The sequence below is a fragment of the Lates calcarifer genome, linkage group LG1 (genome assembly GCF_001640805.2).
Source record: "Lates calcarifer isolate ASB-BC8 linkage group LG1, TLL_Latcal_v3, whole genome shotgun sequence".
In the NCBI taxonomy this organism is placed as follows: Eukaryota; Metazoa; Chordata; class Actinopteri; family Centropomidae; genus Lates; species Lates calcarifer.
The window spans coordinates 25,499,345-25,514,542 of NC_066833.1; the positions used below are offsets into that span (position 1 = coordinate 25,499,345).

General features: G+C 44.9%; 2 protein-coding genes across 2 annotated transcripts in view; both read left to right on the forward strand.

Moving 5' to 3' along the window:
- Positions 1 to 1,954: 1,954 nt before the first annotated feature.
- On the forward strand, positions 1,955 to 2,599 carry LOC127142805 (collagen alpha-3(VI) chain-like; the record flags this gene model as incomplete). The annotated part of the gene is made up of 1 exon (XM_051072889.1): positions 1,955 to 2,599. A coding segment is annotated over exon 1 (555 nt), but the record flags the coding sequence as incomplete, so codon positions are not given.
- Positions 2,600 to 3,787: 1,188 nt separating this feature from the next.
- The window catches only part of col6a3 (collagen, type VI, alpha 3), a 30,028-nt gene continuing 18,617 nt past the window's right edge, over positions 3,788 to 15,198 (forward strand). The window contains exons 1-9 of the mRNA XM_051072894.1: positions 3,788 to 4,401; positions 6,410 to 7,003; positions 7,237 to 7,836; positions 8,127 to 8,720; positions 8,954 to 9,553; positions 9,844 to 10,437; positions 10,671 to 11,270; positions 11,501 to 12,100; positions 14,386 to 14,997. Coding sequence (XP_050928851.1) covers positions 3,879 to 4,401; positions 6,410 to 7,003; positions 7,237 to 7,836; positions 8,127 to 8,720; positions 8,954 to 9,553; positions 9,844 to 10,437; positions 10,671 to 11,270; positions 11,501 to 12,100; positions 14,386 to 14,997 — 5,317 coding nt within the window. The 5' untranslated portion in view covers positions 3,788 to 3,878. The remainder of the gene's footprint in view (positions 4,402 to 6,409; positions 7,004 to 7,236; positions 7,837 to 8,126; positions 8,721 to 8,953; positions 9,554 to 9,843; positions 10,438 to 10,670; positions 11,271 to 11,500; positions 12,101 to 14,385; positions 14,998 to 15,198) is intronic.

Genomic DNA, 15,198 nt, shown 5'->3' on the forward strand with positions numbered 1-15,198 from the left:
AGATATCATATGACCCTAGTCTGGCCCTATCTGTGTCTGAGTTCACTGATCTCCCCGGCATCCAAGAACAGCTCTCCTCTGCAATGAACACAGTGGTAGTGAGGGCCACGCCCATGACACCAACGGTAACTGGTAAGTAAGAAAGTGATCAATTTTTACACTGCGAGGTCATGGTAGGATGCAAATTGTGCCGTACCTAAGATGTTTTTCACCAAGTTCAGGTCAGCCAGTGCCACTTAGACAAAACTGGTGTGCCAGCTTGATAGTGCAGGTCGTAAACATTGAGGTTAGCTCCCATCATCTGATTTAACCACATGAAACGTTTGAGAAATGAAGCTAAAAATGTCTCAAATCTTTTGTCCCCTAGTGGAGAAAAAGCCAGTGGGAAGGGATGTTGTGTTCTTGTTGGATGGCTCTGATGGTACTAGAAGTGGATTCCCAGCTATGCGAGACTTTGTCCAAAGAGTAGTAGAGACACTGAGCGTGGATGACAACAAAGACCGCGTCTCAGTGGTTCAGTACAGCAGAGATCCAGCTGTCCAGTTCTATCTGAACACGTACACCACAAAGGAGAGATCCTCGACACTGTCAGAGGTTTGAGGCACAAAGGCGGAAGACCGCTCAATACTGGAGCAGCTCTCCAGTACTTGAGGACAATGTCTTCACGGCCTCTGCAGGAAGCAGGCGCTTGGAAGGAGTTCCACAGGTCCTGATATTGCTATGTGGTGGAAAGTCTTTTGACAGTGTTGATGCACCAGCCTCTGCCCTCAAACAGTGTGTTGATCTTTGCAATTGGAACCAGGAGCTCGGATAGTAGAGAGCTGCAGAATATATCCCACGATCCCAGTACCGCTCTATCTGTGTCTGAATTCACTGACCTGCCCAGTGTCCAACAGCAGCTCCAGTCCTCCGTGGAGGCTGTGGTCATTGACGTCACCCCAGAATCACCAACTGTACTTGGTATGTTAACAAGCATGACCTCTTGCCTGAGGGCCTGCCTGACTTGTTTCACTTACACTGAGCAAAAGAGATGAAGTGTGATACTTGTTTAGTTTCCATGTGTGCATTTAAAGACAGGCGGTGGACATGATTTCCTGCTGCTTAAAATTGAAGTAGAAAGTGCAAGGTGCTCTCACAGAAAAACAAAAGTAAAGAACAAAACTTGAAAGACAGCTCACCACTTAGTGAGGGTTAGCTCTCCAGCGCACTTTTTCAAAGGTTTTACTTCCTTGTCTTCCTGTCTTTTTTCAGTTGACTCTGCCAAAAAGGATATCGTATTCCTTCTGGATGGTTCTGATGGCACAAGGAATGGCTTCCCTGCCATGCTTGATTTTGTTGAGAGAGTGGTAGAGAAACTTAATGTGGGAGAAAACAACGACCGCCGTCTCTGTGGTCCAGTACGGCAGAGATGCAGAGGTCCATTTCTATCTCAACACATACACCACCAGAGAGGATATTGTGGATTCAGTCAGAGGGCTGAGACACAGAGGAGGCAGACCCCTCAACACCGGGGCAGCCCTCCAGTACGTCAGGGACAATGTCTTTACAAACTCCTCTGGGAGTAGGCGCCTGCAAGGTGTCCCACAGATGTTGATCCTGCTAAATGGCGGAAGGTCTTTTGACAATGTAGATACACCGGCCTCTGCTCTCAAACAACAGGGCATCTTTGTGATTGGCATTGGAACAAGGAGCTCTGACATTAGAGAGCTGCAGAAGATATCATATGACCCTAGTCTGGCCCTATCTGTGTCTGAGTTCACTGATCCTCCCCGGCATCCAAGAACAGCTCTCCTCTGCAATGAACACAGTGGTAGTGAGGGCCACGCCCATGACACCAACGGTAACTGGTAAGAAAGTGATCAATTTTTACACTGCGAGGTCATGGTAGGATGCAAAATTGTGCCGTACCTAAGATGTTTTTTCACCAAGTTCAGGTCAGCCAGTGCCACTTAGACAAAACTGGTGTGCCAGCTTTGATAGTGCAGGTCGTAAACATTGAGGTTAGCTCCCATCATCTGATTTAACCACATGAAACGTTTGAGAAATGAAGCTAAAAATGTCTCAAATCTTTTGTCCCCTAGTGGAGAAAAAGCCAGTGGGAAGGGATGTTGTGTTCTTGTTGGATGGCTCTGATGGTACTAGAAGTGGATTCCCAGCTATGCGAGACTTTGTCCAAAGAGTAGTAGAGACACTGAGCGTGGATGACAACAAAGACCGCGTCTCAGTGGTTCAGTACAGCAGAGATCCAGCTGTCCAGTTCTATCTGAACACGTACACCACAAAGGGAGAGATCCTCGACACTGTCAGAGGTTTGAGGCACAAAGGCGGAAGACCGCTCAATACTGGAGCAGCTCTCCAGTACTTGAGGGACAATGTCTTCACGGCCTCTGCAGGAAGCAGGCGCTTGGAAGGAGTTCCACAGGTCCTGATATTGCTATGTGGTGGAAAGTCTTTTGACAGTGTTGATGCACCAGCCTCTGCCCTCAAACAGCTGGGTGTGTTGATCTTTGCAATTGGAACCAGGAGCTCGGATAGTAGAGAGCTGCAGAATATATCCCACGATCCCAGTACCGCTCTATCTGTGTCTGAATTCACTGACCTGCCCAGTGTCCAACAGCAGCTTCCAGTCCTCCGTGGAGGCTGTGGTCATTGACGTCACCCCAGAATCACCAACTGTACTTGGTATGTTAACAAGCATGACCTCTTGCCTGAGGGCCTGCCTGACTTGTTTCACTTACACTGAGCAAAAGAGATGAAGTGTGATACTTGTTTAGTTTCCATGTGTGCATTTAAAGACAGGCAGGTGGCATGATTTCCTGCTGCTTAAAATTGAAGTAGAAAGTGCAAGGTGCTCTCACAGAAAAACAAAAGTAAAGAACAAAACTTGAAAGACAGCTCACCACTTAGTGAGGGTTAGTTCTCCCAGCGCACTTTTTCAAAGGTTTTACTTCCTTGTCTTCCTGTCTTTTTTCAGTTGACTCTGCCAAAAAGGATATCGTATTCCTTCTGGATGGTTCTGATGGCACAAGGAATGGCTTCCCTGCCATGCTTGATTTTGTTGAGAGAGTGGTAGAGAAACTTAATGTGGGAGAAAACAACGACCGCGTCTCTGTGGTCCAGTACGGCAGAGATGCAGAGGTCCATTTCTATCTCAACACATACACCACCAGAGAGGATATTGTGGATTCAGTCAGAGGGCTGAGACACAGAGGAGGCAGACCCCTCAACACCGGGGCAGCCCTCCAGTACGTCAGGGACAATGTCTTTACAAACTCCTCTGGGAGTAGGCGCCTGCAAGGTGTCCCACAGATGTTGATCCTGCTAAATGGCGGAAGGTCTTTTGACAATGTAGATACACCGGCCTCTGCTCTCAAACAACAGGGCATCTTTGTGATTGGCATTGGAACAAGGAGCTCTGACATTAGAGAGCTGCAGAAGATATCATATGACCCTAGTCTGGCCCTATCTGTGTCTGAGTTCACTGATCTCCCCGGCATCCAAGAACAGCTCTCCTCTGCAATGAACACAGTGGTAGTGAGGGCCACGCCCATGACACCAACGGTAACTGGTAAGAAAGTGATCAATTTTTACACTGCGAGGTCATGGTAGGATGCAAATTGTGCCGTACCTAAGATGTTTTTTCACCAAGTTCAGGTCAGCCAGTGCCACTTAGACAAAACTGGTGTGCCAGCTTTGATAGTGCAGGTCGTAAACATTGAGGTTAGCTCCCATCATCTGATTTAACCACATGAAACGTTTGAGAAATGAAGCTAAAAATGTCTCAAATCTTTTGTCCCCTAGTGGAGAAAAAGCCAGTGGGAAGGGATGTTGTGTTCTTGTTGGATGGCTCTGATGGTACTAGAAGTGGATTCCCAGCTATGCGAGACTTTGTCCAAAGAGTAGTAGAGACACTGAGCGTGGATGACAACAAAGACCGCGTCTCAGTGGTTCAGTACAGCAGAGATCCAGCTGTCCAGTTCTATCTGAACACGTACACCACAAAGGGAGAGATCCTCGACACTGTCAGAGGTTTGAGGCACAAAGGCGGAAGACCGCTCAATACTGGAGCAGCTCTCCAGTACTTGAAGGACAATGTCTTCACGGCCTCTGCAGGAAGCAGGCGCTTGGAAGGAGTTCCACAGGTCCTGATATTGCTATGTGGTGGAAAGTCTTTTGACAGTGTTGATGCACCAGCCTCTGCCCTCAAACAGCTGGGTGTGTTGATCTTTGCAATTGGAACCAGGAGCTCAGACAGTAGAGAGCTGCAGAATATATCCCACGATCCCAGTACCGCTCTATCTGTGTCTGAATTCACTGACCTGCCCAGTGTCCAACAGCAGCTCCAGTCCTCCGTGGAGGCTGTGGTCATTGACGTCACCCCAGAATCACCAACTGTACTTGGTATGTTAACAAGCATGACCTCTTGCCTGAGGGCCTGCCTGACTTGTTTCACTTACACTGAGCAAAAGAGATGAAGTGTGATACTTGTTTAGTTTCCATGTGTGCATTTAAAGACAGGCGGTGGCATGATTTCCTGCTGCTTAAAATTGAAGTAGAAAGTGCAAGGTGCTCTCACAGAAAAACAAAAGTAAAGAACAAAACTTGAAGGACAGCTCACCACTTAGTGAGGGTTAGTTCTCCAGCGCACTTTTTCAAAGGTTTTACTTCCTTGTCTTCCTGTCTTTTTTCAGTTGACTCTGCCAAAAAGGATATCGTATTCCTTCTGGATGGTTCTGATGGCACAAGGAATGGCTTCCCTGCCATGCTTGATTTTGTTGAGAGAGTGGTAGAGAAACTTAATGTGGGAGAAAACAACGACCGCGTCTCTGTGGTCCAGTACGGCAGAGATGCAGAGGTCCATTTCTATCTCAACACATACACCACCAGAGAGGATATTGTGGATTCAGTCAGAGGGCTGAGACACAGAGGAGGCAGACCCCTCAACACCGGGGCAGCCCTCCAGTACGTCAGGGACAATGCCTTTACAAGCTCCTCTGGGAGTAGGCGCCTGCAAGGTGTCCCACAGATGTTGATCCTGCTAAATGGCGGAAGATCTTTTGACAATGTAGATACACCGGCCTCTGCTCTCAAACAACAGGGCATCTTTGTGATTGGCATTGGAACAAGGAGCTCTGACATTAGAGAGCTGCAGAAGATATCATATGACCCTAGTCTGGCCCTATCTGTGTCTGAGTTCACTGATCTCCCCGGCATCCAAGAACAGCTCTCCTCTGCAATGAACACAGTGGTAGTGAGGGCCACGCCCATGACACCAACGGTAACTGGTAAGAAAGTGATCAATTTTTACACTGCGAGGTCATGGTAGGATGCAAATTGTGCCGTACCTAAGATGTTTTTTCACCAAGTTCAGGTCAGCCAGTGCCACTTAGACAAAACTGGTGTGCCAGCTTTGATAGTGCAGGTCGTAAACATTGAGGTTAGCTCCCATCATCTGATTTAACCACATGAAACGTTTGAGAAATGAAGCTAAAAATGTCTCAAATCTTTTGTCCCCTAGTGGAGAAAAAGCCAGTGGGAAGGGATGTTGTGTTCTTGTTGGATGGCTCTGATGGTACTAGAAGTGGATTCCCAGCTATGCGAGACTTTGTCCAAAGAGTAGTAGAGACACTGAGCGTGGATGACAACAAAGACCGCGTCTCAGTGGTTCAGTACAGCAGAGATCCAGCTGTCCAGTTCTATCTGAACACGTACACCACAAAGGGAGAGATCCTCGACACTGTCAGAGGTTTGAGGCACAAAGGCGGAAGACCGCTCAATACTGGAGCAGCTCTCCAGTACTTGAGGGACAATGTCTTCACGGCCTCTGCAGGAAGCAGGCGCTTGGAAGGAGTTCCACAGGTCCTGATATTGCTATGTGGTGGAAAGTCTTTTGACAGTGTTGATGCACCAGCCTCTGCCCTCAAACAGCTGGGTGTGTTGATCTTTGCAATTGGAACCAGGAGCTCGGATAGTAGAGAGCTGCAGAATATATCCCACGATCCCAGTACCGCTCTATCTGTGTCTGAATTCACTGACCTGCCCAGTGTCCAACAGCCAGTTCCAGTCCTCCGTGGAGGCTGTGGTCATTGACGTCACCCCAGAATCACCAACTGTACTTGGTATGTTAACAAGCATGACCTCTTGCCTGAGGGCCTGCCTGACTTGTTTCACTTACACTGAGCAAAAGAGATGAAGTGTGATACTTGTTTAGTTTCCATGTGTGCATTTAAAGACAGGCAGTGGCATGATTTCCTGCTGCTTAAAATTGAAGTAGAAAGTGCAAGGTGCTCTCACAGAAAAACAAAAGTAAAGAACAAAACTTGAAAGACAGCTCACCACTTAGTGAGGGTTAGTTCTCCAGCGCACTTTTTCAAAGGTTTTACTTCCTTGTCTTCCTGTCTTTTTTCAGTTGACTCTGCCAAAAAGGATATCGTATTCCTTCTGGATGGTTCTGATGGCACAAGGAATGGCTTCCCTGCCATGCTTGATTTTGTTGAGAGAGTGGTAGAGAAACTTAATGTGGGAGAAAACAACGACCGCGTCTCTGTGGTCCAGTACGGCAGAGATGCAGAGGTCCATTTCTATCTCAACACATACACCACCAGAGAGGATATTGTGGATTCAGTCAGAGGGCTGAGACACAGAGGAGGCAGACCCCTCAACACCGGGGCAGCCCTCCAGTACGTCAGGGACAATGTCTTTACAAACTCCTCTGGGAGTAGGCGCCTGCAAGGTGTCCCACAGATGTTGATCCTGCTAAATGGCGGAAGGTCTTTTGACAATGTAGATACACCGGCCTCTGCTCTCAAACAACAGGGCATCTTTGTGATTGGCATTGGAACAAGGAGCTCTGACATTAGAGAGCTGCAGAAGATATCATATGACCCTAGTCTGGCCCTATCTGTGTCTGAGTTCACTGACCTCCCCGGCATCCAAGAACAGCTCTCCTCTGCAATGAGCACAGTGGTAGTGAGGGCCACGCCCATGACACCAACGGTAACTGGTAAGAAAGTGATCAATTTTTACACTGCGAGGTCATGGTAGGATGCAAATTGTGCCGTACCTAAGATGTTTTTTCACCAAGTTCAGGTCAGCCAGTGCCACTTAGACAAAACTGGTGTGCCAGCTTTGATAGTGCAGGTCGTAAACATTGAGGTTAGCTCCCATCATCTGATTTAACCACATGAAACGTTTGAGAAATGAAGCTAAAAATGTCTCAAATCTTTTGTCCCCTAGTGGAGAAAAAGCCAGTGGGAAGGGATGTTGTGTTCTTGTTGGATGGCTCTGATGGTACTAGAAGTGGATTCCCAGCTATGCGAGACTTTGTCCAAAGAGTAGTAGAGACACTGAGCGTGGATGACAACAAAGACCGCGTCTCAGTGGTTCAGTACAGCAGAGATCCAGCTGTCCAGTTCTATCTGAACACGTACACCACAAAGGGAGAGATCCTCGACACTGTCAGAGGTTTGAGGCACAAAGGCGGAAGACCGCTCAATACTGGAGCAGCTCTCCAGTACTTGAGGGACAATGTCTTCACGGCCTCTGCAGGAAGCAGGCGCTTGGAAGGAGTTCCACAGGTCCTGATATTGCTATGTGGTGGAAAGTCTTTTGACAGTGTTGATGCACCAGCCTCTGCCCTCAAACAGCTGGGTGTGTTGATCTTTGCAATTGGAACCAGGAGCTCAGACAGTAGAGAGCTGCAGAATATATCCCACGATCCCAGTACCGCTCTATCTGTGTCTGAATTCACTGACCTGCCCAGTGTCCAACAGCAGCTCCAGTCCTCCGTGGAGGCTGTGGTCATTGACGTCACCCCAGAATCACCAACTGTACTTGGTATGTTAACAAGCATGACCTCTTGCCTGAGGGCCTGCCTGACTTGTTTCACTTACACTGAGCAAAAGAGATGAAGTGTGATACTTGTTTAGTTTCCATGTGTGCATTTAAAGACAGGCGGTGGCATGATTTCCTGCTGCTTAAAATTGAAGTAGAAAGTGCAAGGTTCTCTCACAGAAAAACAAAAGTAAAGAACAAAACTTGAAGGACAGCTCACCACTTAGTGAGGGTTAGTTCTCCAGCGCACTTTTTCAAAGGTTTTACTTCCTTGTCTTCCTGTCTTTTTTCAGTTGACTCTGCCAAAAAGGATATCGTATTCCTTCTGGATGGTTCTGATGGCACAAGGAATGGCTTCCCTGCCATTCTTGATTTTGTTGAGAGAGTGGTAGAGAAACTTAATGTGGGAGAAAACAACGACCGCGTCTCTGTGGTCCAGTATGGCAGAGATGCAGAGGTCCATTTCTATCTCAACACATACACCACCAGAGAGGATATTGTGGATTCAGTCAGAGGGCTGAGACACAGAGGAGGCAGACCCCTCAACACCGGGGCAGCCCTCCAGTACGTCAGGGACAATGCCTTTACAAGCTCCTCTGGGAGTAGGCGCCTGCAAGGTGTCCCACAGATGTTGATCCTGCTAAATGGCGGAAGATCTTTTGACAATGTAGATACACCGGCCTCTGCTCTCAAACAACAGGGCATCTTTGTGATTGGCATTGGAACAAGGAGCTCTGACATTAGAGAGCTGCAGAAGATATCATATGACCCTAGTCTGGCCCTATCTGTGTCTGAGTTCACTGACCTCCCCGGCATCCAAGAACAGCTCTCCTCTGCAATGAGTACAGTGGTAGTGAGGGCCACGCCCATGACACCAACGGTAACTGGTAAGAAAGTGATCAATTTTTACACTGCGAGGTCATGGTAGGATGCAAATTGTGCCGTACCTAAGATGTTTTTTCACCAAGTTCAGGTCAGCCAGTGCCACTTAGACAAAACTGGTGTGCCAGCTTTGATAGTGCAGGTCGTAAACATTGAGGTTAGCTCCCATCATCTGATTTAACCACATGAAACGTTTGAGAAATGAAGCTAAAAATGTCTCAAATCTTTTGTCCCCTAGTGGAGAAAAAGCCAGTGGGAAGGGATGTTGTGTTCTTGTTGGATGGCTCTGATGGTACTAGAAGTGGATTCCCAGCTATGCGAGACTTTGTCCAAAGAGTAGTAGAGACACTGAGCGTGGATGACAACAAAGACCGCGTCTCAGTGGTTCAGTACAGCAGAGATCCAGCTGTCCAGTTCTATCTGAACACGTACACCACAAAGGGAGAGATCCTCGACACTGTCAGAGGTTTGAGGCACAAAGGCGGAAGACCGCTCAATACTGGAGCAGCTCTCCAGTACTTGAGGGACAATGTCTTCACGGCCTCTGCAGGAAGCAGGCGCTTGGAAGGAGTTCCACAGGTCCTGATATTGCTATGTGGTGGAAAGTCTTTTGACAGTGTTGATGCACCAGCCTCTGCCCTCAAACAGCTGGGTGTGTTGATCTTTGCAATTGGAACCAGGAGCTCAGACAGTAGAGAGCTGCAGAATATATCCCACGATCCCAGTACCGCTCTATCTGTGTCTGAATTCACTGACCTGCCCAGTGTCCAACAGCAGCTCCAGTCCTCCGTGGAGGCTGTGGTCATTGACGTCACCCCAGAATCACCAACTGTACTTGGTATGTTAACAAGCATGACCTCTTGCCTGAGGGCCTGCCTGACTTGTTTCACTTACACTGAGCAAAAGAGATGAAGTGTGATACTTGTTTAGTTTCCATGTGTGCATTTAAAGACAGGCGGTGGCATGATTTCCTGCTGCTTAAAATTGAAGTAGAAAGTGCAAGGTGCTCTCACAGAAAAACAAAAGTAAAGAACAAAACTTGAAGGACAGCTCACCACTTAGTGAGGGTTAGTTCTCCAGCGCACTTTTTCAAAGGTTTTACTTCCTTGTCTTCCTGTCTTTTTTCAGTTGACTCTGCCAAAAAGGATATCGTATTCCTTCTGGATGGTTCTGATGGCACAAGGAATGGCTTCCCTGCCATGCTTGATTTTGTTGAGAGAGTGGTAGAGAAACTTAATGTGGGAGAAAACAACGACCGCGTCTCTGTGGTCCAGTATGGCAGAGATGCAGAGGTCCATTTCTATCTCAACACATACACCACCAGAGAGGATATTGTGGATTCAGTCAGAGGGCTGAGACACAGAGGAGGCAGACCCCTCAACACCGGGGCAGCCCTCCAGTACATCAGGGACAATGCCTTTACAAGCTCCTCTGGGAGTAGGCGCCTGCAAGGTGTCCCACAGATGTTGATCCTGCTAAATGGCGGAAGATCTTTTGACAATGTAGATACACCGGCCTCTGCTCTCAAACAACAGGGCATCTTTGTGATTGGCATTGGAACAAGGAGCTCTGACATTAGAGAGCTGCAGAAGATATCATATGACCCTAGTCTGGCCCTATCTGTGTCTGAGTTCACTGACCTCCCCGGCATCCAAGAACAGCTCTCCTCTGCAATGAGTACAGTGGTAGTGAGGGCCACGCCCATGACACCAACGGTAACTGGTAAGAAAGTGATCAATTTTTACACTGCGAGGTCATGGTAGGATGCAAATTGTGCCGTACCTAAGATGTTTTTTCACCAAGTTCAGGTCAGCCAGTGCCACTTAGACAAAACTGGTGTGCCAGCTTTGATAGTGCAGGTCGTAAACATTGAGGTTAGCTCCCATCATCTGATTTAACCACATGAAACGTTTGAGAAATGAAGCTAAAAATGTCTCAAATCTTTTGTCCCCTAGTGGAGAAAAAGCCAGTGGGAAGGGATGTTGTGTTCTTGTTGGATGGCTCTGATGGTACTAGAAGTGGATTCCCAGCTATGCGAGACTTTGTCCAAAGAGTAGTAGAGACACTGAGCGTGGATGACAACAAAGACCGCGTCTCAGTGGTTCAGTACAGCAGAGATCCAGCTGTCCAGTTCTATCTGAACACGTACATCACAAAGGGAGAGATCCTTGACACTGTCAGAGGTTTGAGGCACAAAGGCGGAAGACCGCTCAATACTGGAGCAGCTCTCCAGTACTTGAGGGACAATGTCTTCACGGCCTCTGCAGGAAGCAGGCATTTGGAAGGAGTTCCACAGGTCCTGATATTGCTATGTGGTGGAAAGTCTTTTGACAGTGTTGATGCACCAGCCTCTGCCCTCAAACAGCTGGGTGTGTTGACCTTTGCAATTGGAACCAGCAGGTCTGACCTCAGAGAGCTTCAGGAAATTTCATATGACCCCAGTCTTGCTCTGTCAGTGTCTGAATTCACTGACCTGCCTATTGTCCAAGAACAGCTTTCCTCTGCAATGAGTACAGTGATAGTGAGGGCCATGCCCATGATACCAACAGTAATCGGTAAGATACTTATCAACGTTTACTTTTCCAAATTATGGAAGGATACTATATTTAACTATATTTAAATGTATTTTAATACGTTCAGGACAGCCAGTGTAAGACTGAGAAAACTTCTGCCAGATTTGATAGAATCAATTTTAAATGTTGAGGTTACGTTCCATCATCTGATTTTCAAATAATAAATATTTAAGAAATGACCTGAAATCTGTTTCAAACATTATATTTCCTAGTGGAGAAAAAGTCACCAGAAAGAGATGTTGTGTTCTTGTTGGATGGCTCTGATGGTACTAGAAGTGGATTCCCAGCTATGCGAGACTTTGTCCAAAGAGTAGTAGAGACACTGAGCGTGGATGACAACAAAGACCGCGTCTCAGTGGTTCAGTACAGCAGAGATCCAGCTGTCCAGTTCTATTTGAACACATACACGAGAAAAGGAGAGATCCTCGACGCTGTCAGAGGTTTGAGGCACAAAGGCGGAAGACTGCTCAATACTGGAGCAGCTCTCCAGTACTTGAGGGACAATGTTTTTACTGCCTCTGCTGGAAGCAGGCGCTTGGAAGGAGTTCCACAGGTCCTAATATTGCTGAGTGGTGGAAGATCTTATGACAGTGTTGATGCACCAGCCTCTGCTCTCAAGAAGCTTGGTGTCTTGACCTTTGCAATTGGAACCAGGAGGTCTGACAGCAGAGAATTACAGAATATATCCCATGATCCCAGTTACGCTCTATCTGTGTCTGAATTCACTGACCTACCCAGTGTCCAACAGCAGCTCCAGTCCTCCGTGGAGGCTGTAATTATTGATGTCATTCCAGAATCACCAACTGTACCTGGTATGTTATCTGGCACAACCTCTTGCCCAAAATGTTACTTGGCTTTTTTCATTTACACAGAATGAAATTTTTACTTGAATTTGTTGTTATGTTTCCATGTGTGCATCTAAGTGAGGTTGTGGTGTGCTTTAGTTTTTAAATACCCAGAGGGCTTGACTGACTTCTTTTTTCCCTCCAGCATGAAAATTTACTTTATTTAACATACATAAAGTAAATCAGACCAAGGGCATTAACTACATGTCTACAATACAGTCAATTTAACAAATCTTTTCAGTTTCATACTTTCTTTCCTTTGAGTTTGTATCAAATAATGAAATCAGCTGTTCATATTTTCATGAAATTAGGTGTCAGAGATTTAGAAAATCATGACATGGCATCAGAAACATTTTCTTTCTGTGGCCATGTTTGGATATTGGTAATTTTTTTGTATTATTAACAAGGTTAACGTAAATATAAAGAAGAAAATGCATTGAAATTATTTGAGGAAAATTAAAATTGAAGAAATTTCAAGTCCACACTCTTGTCTTTTATCAATCTATCTTTCATCCACAGCAGTATTCAATCCTGCAGCAAGTCAGCAGCCTCCAATTTGAGTCTTTCCATGTTTCACAGTTGTTCTTGACACTGCCATCAACTTCAGTTACCTTTACTCATTCAAATGCAATCAAGACCAGGTTGCAGTAAAATAACCACTTTTTATTTGTGCATTTTGTACCAGAATTTATAATATTTCTTTCATGACACTTACTGATGTATTTTTCACTTCACCCAGCCCTTCTACATGTGGATTCATATGATAATTCAAAATCTTTTAGAATAGAAAACGTCTCTTTTTTTTGGTCAAGATAATTTGAAGCAATTTGTATTCACAGATCAGTCTCCTGATTCTGAAGATGCTTTTGATGCTTTTGCTTTGAGTTATCATCTTGACTTCCATTCTTTCCATTTTTCAGCAACCAGTTTTTCTCTTCTTCATCTCGTTCATTTTCTCAGTCTCTTAATACATTTCATATCCTTGCTTTTATTTTTTTATATTTATATTCACATCGGCAACCTGTGTCAATATCCCCTAGAAAGGTTTGTGCTGAAGAGAGCAATGTAATTTGAATCAGCTCCATTTCTGGTAGCATTTTTATGAGGCCAGTCTTTCTACATTCAAGCAGTAATTTCAGATTTCCTTCCCCAGTCTTTCTCTTTGATCTCCTTTTACTATTTTTTTTATTATTCAATTATGCACCAAATGCAGGATATTGATTTAATCATCAATGGACATCCCCATTAACAAGTTTTCTTGCATTTATAATAGGATTGAAGTAATTATTAATTATGAATACTGAATGTATATGTATTTAGTATGTATGTATTTTATTTTCAAGGCTAAACCAAAGAAGGATAACATGACAGATATTACAGATATTACAAACACTAGCTCCAATTGCAAGAAAAGCTATTTGTCCAACTGTAGTCAAACATTAAGGTATATTTTTGAATTATCACTGTGTCTTGTGATACTGGAACCCTCTACTTTGGTTCCATCTTAATGCTATTTAGCGTAGTTCTTATTTTAGTAGTGTATCTAGTGTGTTTTTTACTCTGATATAAAAAGTGTCTGACAGCTGAGATTTAACTCAGTTGGTGCAAATGACTGGGCACTTAGTGTTCATAAAGTCTGACTTCCAAAAACATGAGAGCTGGCTGCAGAAGAGCAAGCACACATGGGCTGCATTGTTAGAAAACAAAATTTACAGGGAGTATCAAAATTTTCACTTTGAATTATAGATAATATCAGCCTTTATATCTCTGGTAAATAACAAATATGCAAAAATGGTGAGATAACATTAAAAGAAAACATTTTTTAAATTGCTGATAGATGATTTTTGAAATGTATTATGGAAATACATTTAAGGTATACAGTTGAGAAATAAGTCATAATCACTAAGAACTTTTGGTGTGAGAAATGTCATCATCAAAACCACCTGCCATAGATTGGTAAATGGTCAGATTTCCAGCTTCCAGGTTCAGACTATCCCCAGTCTAATATAGTTATAGTGGCAGGTTCTGCAAGGTTTTAGTTATGACCCCCTGAATATATACCAGATTACCACAAATTTGGCAATATGTATATAGAAAGGAATCTAACAGTCTTGTAATAGGTTATCATACACCAGTGTATAATTGCTGCTATAATTTTTGTTTGACCTTTTGTTACATAATTTGTAACAAAACCTCATGATCATTTTTGTAGAAGAACATTGAATTACCTCTTCTCTTTCTCTTTCTCTCAGCTGAGTCGCAGGGCCCCCGGAAGGATATTGTTTTCCTTGTTGATGGATCTGATGGTGTTGGACGGGAATTTCCTATCATCCAGGAGTTTATCCGTAGGGTTGTGGAGAGTCTCAATGTGGGTGAGAATAAGATCCAGATTGCTGTGGTCCAGTATGGTGACTCTGCTCAGGCTGACATGTATCTGAACTCACATACAACCAAAGAAGGTGTTTTAAATGCTGTAAGGGGAATGAGGCAGCGAGGAGGAAGACAACGTAACCTGGGTCAGGCCTTGCGGTTTGTCAGCCAGGATGTTCTGACAGCAGGACGTGGCAGCAGGAAGCAAGAAGGTGTACCACAGTTTGTAATTGTCATCTCCAGTGGGTCTTCTACAGATGACATCAGTCGTGCAGCGTCTTCCCTCAAACAATCAAGAGTTCTCCCCTTCAGCATTGGGACCAGGGATGTTAACCCTACAGAGCTCCGGTTGGTGTCATATGTGCCTAACTTTGCCTTCACTGTAGATGACCTCCCTGGGCTGTACACAGTCCAAGAAAACTTAATCAACACTCTCACAGAGCTATCAGATGATGACATCTCCAGGATGCGCCCTGTATTCCCAACCTATGATGGTAATTTTACTCAGTTAAAATTATGTCTAAAAATTGTTCACAGCCTAAACACATTCTCAGATGTCTTATTTACTTAACTACAGTATGTATTGAAATCAAGTTTGAATTTCTACATATGACAAATTCTTTACGTGATGTATGACTTTCTCAATCATACTGTATGTCCTCTATATCTATTAAGAACTGTAGTTATTACTAATA